We start from the raw sequence: 2465 nt of genomic DNA on the forward strand, positions 1-2465 counted from the left end.
TTCCATAAACAACCTTGCCCAGTCTTGTGCCTGGGAGGGTAACTGTCTAGGTGCAATCCCACGGTCAGTCATGACCGAAGGGGGTCTCAGCATATATATATGTGTGTGTGTGTGTGTATAAATTCATATGTGAAGGCGCATGGCTCAGTGGTTAGAGCGTCGAGCTTACGATCGTGAGGTTGTGAATTCGAATCCCGGACCGGGCTGTGTGTTGTGTTCTTGAGCAAGACACTTTATTTCACATTGCTCCAGTTCACTCAGCTGTAGAAATGAGTTGCGACGTCACTGGTGCCAAGCTGTATCGGCCCTTGCCTTTCCCTTGGATAACATCAGTGGTGTGGAGAGGGGAGGCTGGTATGCATGGGCGACTGCTGGTCTTCCATAAACAACCTTGCCCAGTCTTGTGCCTGGGAGGGTAACTGTCTAGGTGCAATCCCACGGTCAGTCATGACCGAAGGGGGTCTCAGCATATATATATGTGTGTGTGTGTGTGTATATATATATATATATATATATATGGGAGAATATACAAAAAATAACAACAGACGAGGACAGGTGGTGTAAATAACAAAAGTATATATTAATATACACACACACACATTCTATGTATATATTTTTGCAAATTTGTGAAAGATAGTTTTAAATATATTTCTTACCAAAAATACTCACCAAATGATTTCAAAGAAAACACATCCTACACTCCAAATGTCCATTTTGTAGGTATAGTGACCTTCTGTTAATAAGCATTCTGGAGCACGGTACCTGAGCAGTCAACAGAAATTATGATGAGCGTGAATCTTTGCACATAATTTTAACAGATTTGTGGAGCAACGAGACAAATTTCTAGTCAGCACTGTGCATTCCTTACTCTTTCCCTCTCTACTGGCAGACAGCAACTTCTCCGTCCTCTAACTACGTTTAGGGCAAACGAATAAATGGGAAAAAAATTCGCTGCCCAGTCTAACGATAATTGTGATTTAAAAAAATTAAAACTTAAAGGGACGCAACCACGGATATGACCAACTCACAGTTATTTCCCCTGGATTAGATTTAACACTGGGAAAACTTTTGTTTTGATGTTGGGGCAGGTTAATTGGTTTTCTTGTGTGTAATGGTGGAGTTTTAAAATAACCCTGGCTCATTAATATTTTCTATGTTCGCATTTGAGAATATATAACCGAGAGAGAAGCTTCTGCTACACTCCCTTCTGCTATAGGTACAAAGCCCAAAATTTAGAGGAAGGGATCTAGTTAATTATATCAGTTTCAGTGTTCAACTGATACTTATTTCATCAACCCTGAAAGGATGGAACGCAAAGTTGACCCTGGTGGAATTTGAGCCCAGAATTCTAAGCCAGAAGAAATGCTATTAAGCATTTTTGTCCAGCATTGTGCTAATGATTTTTCCAGTTCAATGACTCCACAAGGATCATCAACATTTAACGTCCGCTTTCCATGCTAGCATGGGTTGGACGATTTGACTGAGGACTGGTGAAACCAGATGGCTACACCAGGCTCCAATCTGATTTGGCAGAGTTTCTACAGCTGGATGCCCTTCCTAACGCCAACCACTCCGAGAATGTAGTGGGTGCTTTTACGTGCCACGGGCACGAAGGCCAGTCAGGTGGTACTGGCAACGGCCACGCTCAAAATGGTGTATTTTATGTGCCACCCGCACAAGAGCCAGTCCAGGGGCACTGCCAACGATCTTGATAATAATAAAAGCAGTTCTTACCACCGAGTGGAGATATACTCTGTGTAGGGGGGTGGAGAGCTCAGCATCCGACAAGATCCAAAATCAGCCAATTTCAGAAGATTTTCCTGCAATAATAGATTTAAACTTGAAATGGTTTCCCAATAAAATGTCACATATTCTTCAAAATATATTTTCCACAATATAAATGGATGGATGTTGATGTTGTTTTTGTTTTAATTCTGTTGCCCAAAGTCAGCTCCGCTCGAGCAATCTTATGGCTTTTAGGTGATCGACTGAATGATTAGGCATGATAGAATCAAGCACATAACAGAGAGAGAGACATTTTGGATAAAGAGACAAGGCAATTGCTAACTGTATCCAAACTCCAATTCTGAATAATAAAATCTGAGCTCATCTCAGCTTAATACCACATGCTAAAATGCCTTCTAATGAAATTTCTTGGTTGAAGGAAAGAAATTTACTGCATTAGTAACTGAAGCAAAATTTGCTTTGCACTTACATGGAGTTTAAGTAAAATATTCTCTGGTTTCACATCTCGATGGAATATTCCAAGCCTTTATAATTGTAAATTGAAAGAAAAACAATGATCAAAGAGTTATGTGAGAAAAGAAGGATATTTAAAGAAGTTATGAAAATTATGCATGCTGAAATTAATTATTGATTTTGTAAATTTGACAATAAATACATAATAAGTATGACATAATTACATAAGTCACACTACAGAAAACTACTTATACATGTATGTATAT

General features: G+C 39.4%; 1 protein-coding gene across 1 annotated transcript in view; it reads right to left on the reverse strand.

Moving 5' to 3' along the window:
• LOC106872935 (MAPK/MAK/MRK overlapping kinase) overlaps positions 1 to 2465 on the reverse strand; it is a 9241-nt gene that overhangs the window by 3398 nt on the left and 3378 nt on the right. Inside the window, exons 4-6 of the mRNA XM_014920114.2 lie at positions 2216 to 2270; positions 1735 to 1820; positions 670 to 762 (exon numbers count right to left, since the gene is read on the reverse strand). Of these exons, the coding sequence (XP_014775600.1) occupies positions 670 to 762; positions 1735 to 1820; positions 2216 to 2270 (234 nt within the window). The remainder of the gene's footprint in view (positions 1 to 669; positions 763 to 1734; positions 1821 to 2215; positions 2271 to 2465) is intronic.

The sequence above is a fragment of the Octopus bimaculoides genome, chromosome 11 (assembly GCF_001194135.2).
Source record: "Octopus bimaculoides isolate UCB-OBI-ISO-001 chromosome 11, ASM119413v2, whole genome shotgun sequence".
Classification (NCBI taxonomy): Eukaryota; Metazoa; Mollusca; class Cephalopoda; order Octopoda; family Octopodidae; genus Octopus; species Octopus bimaculoides.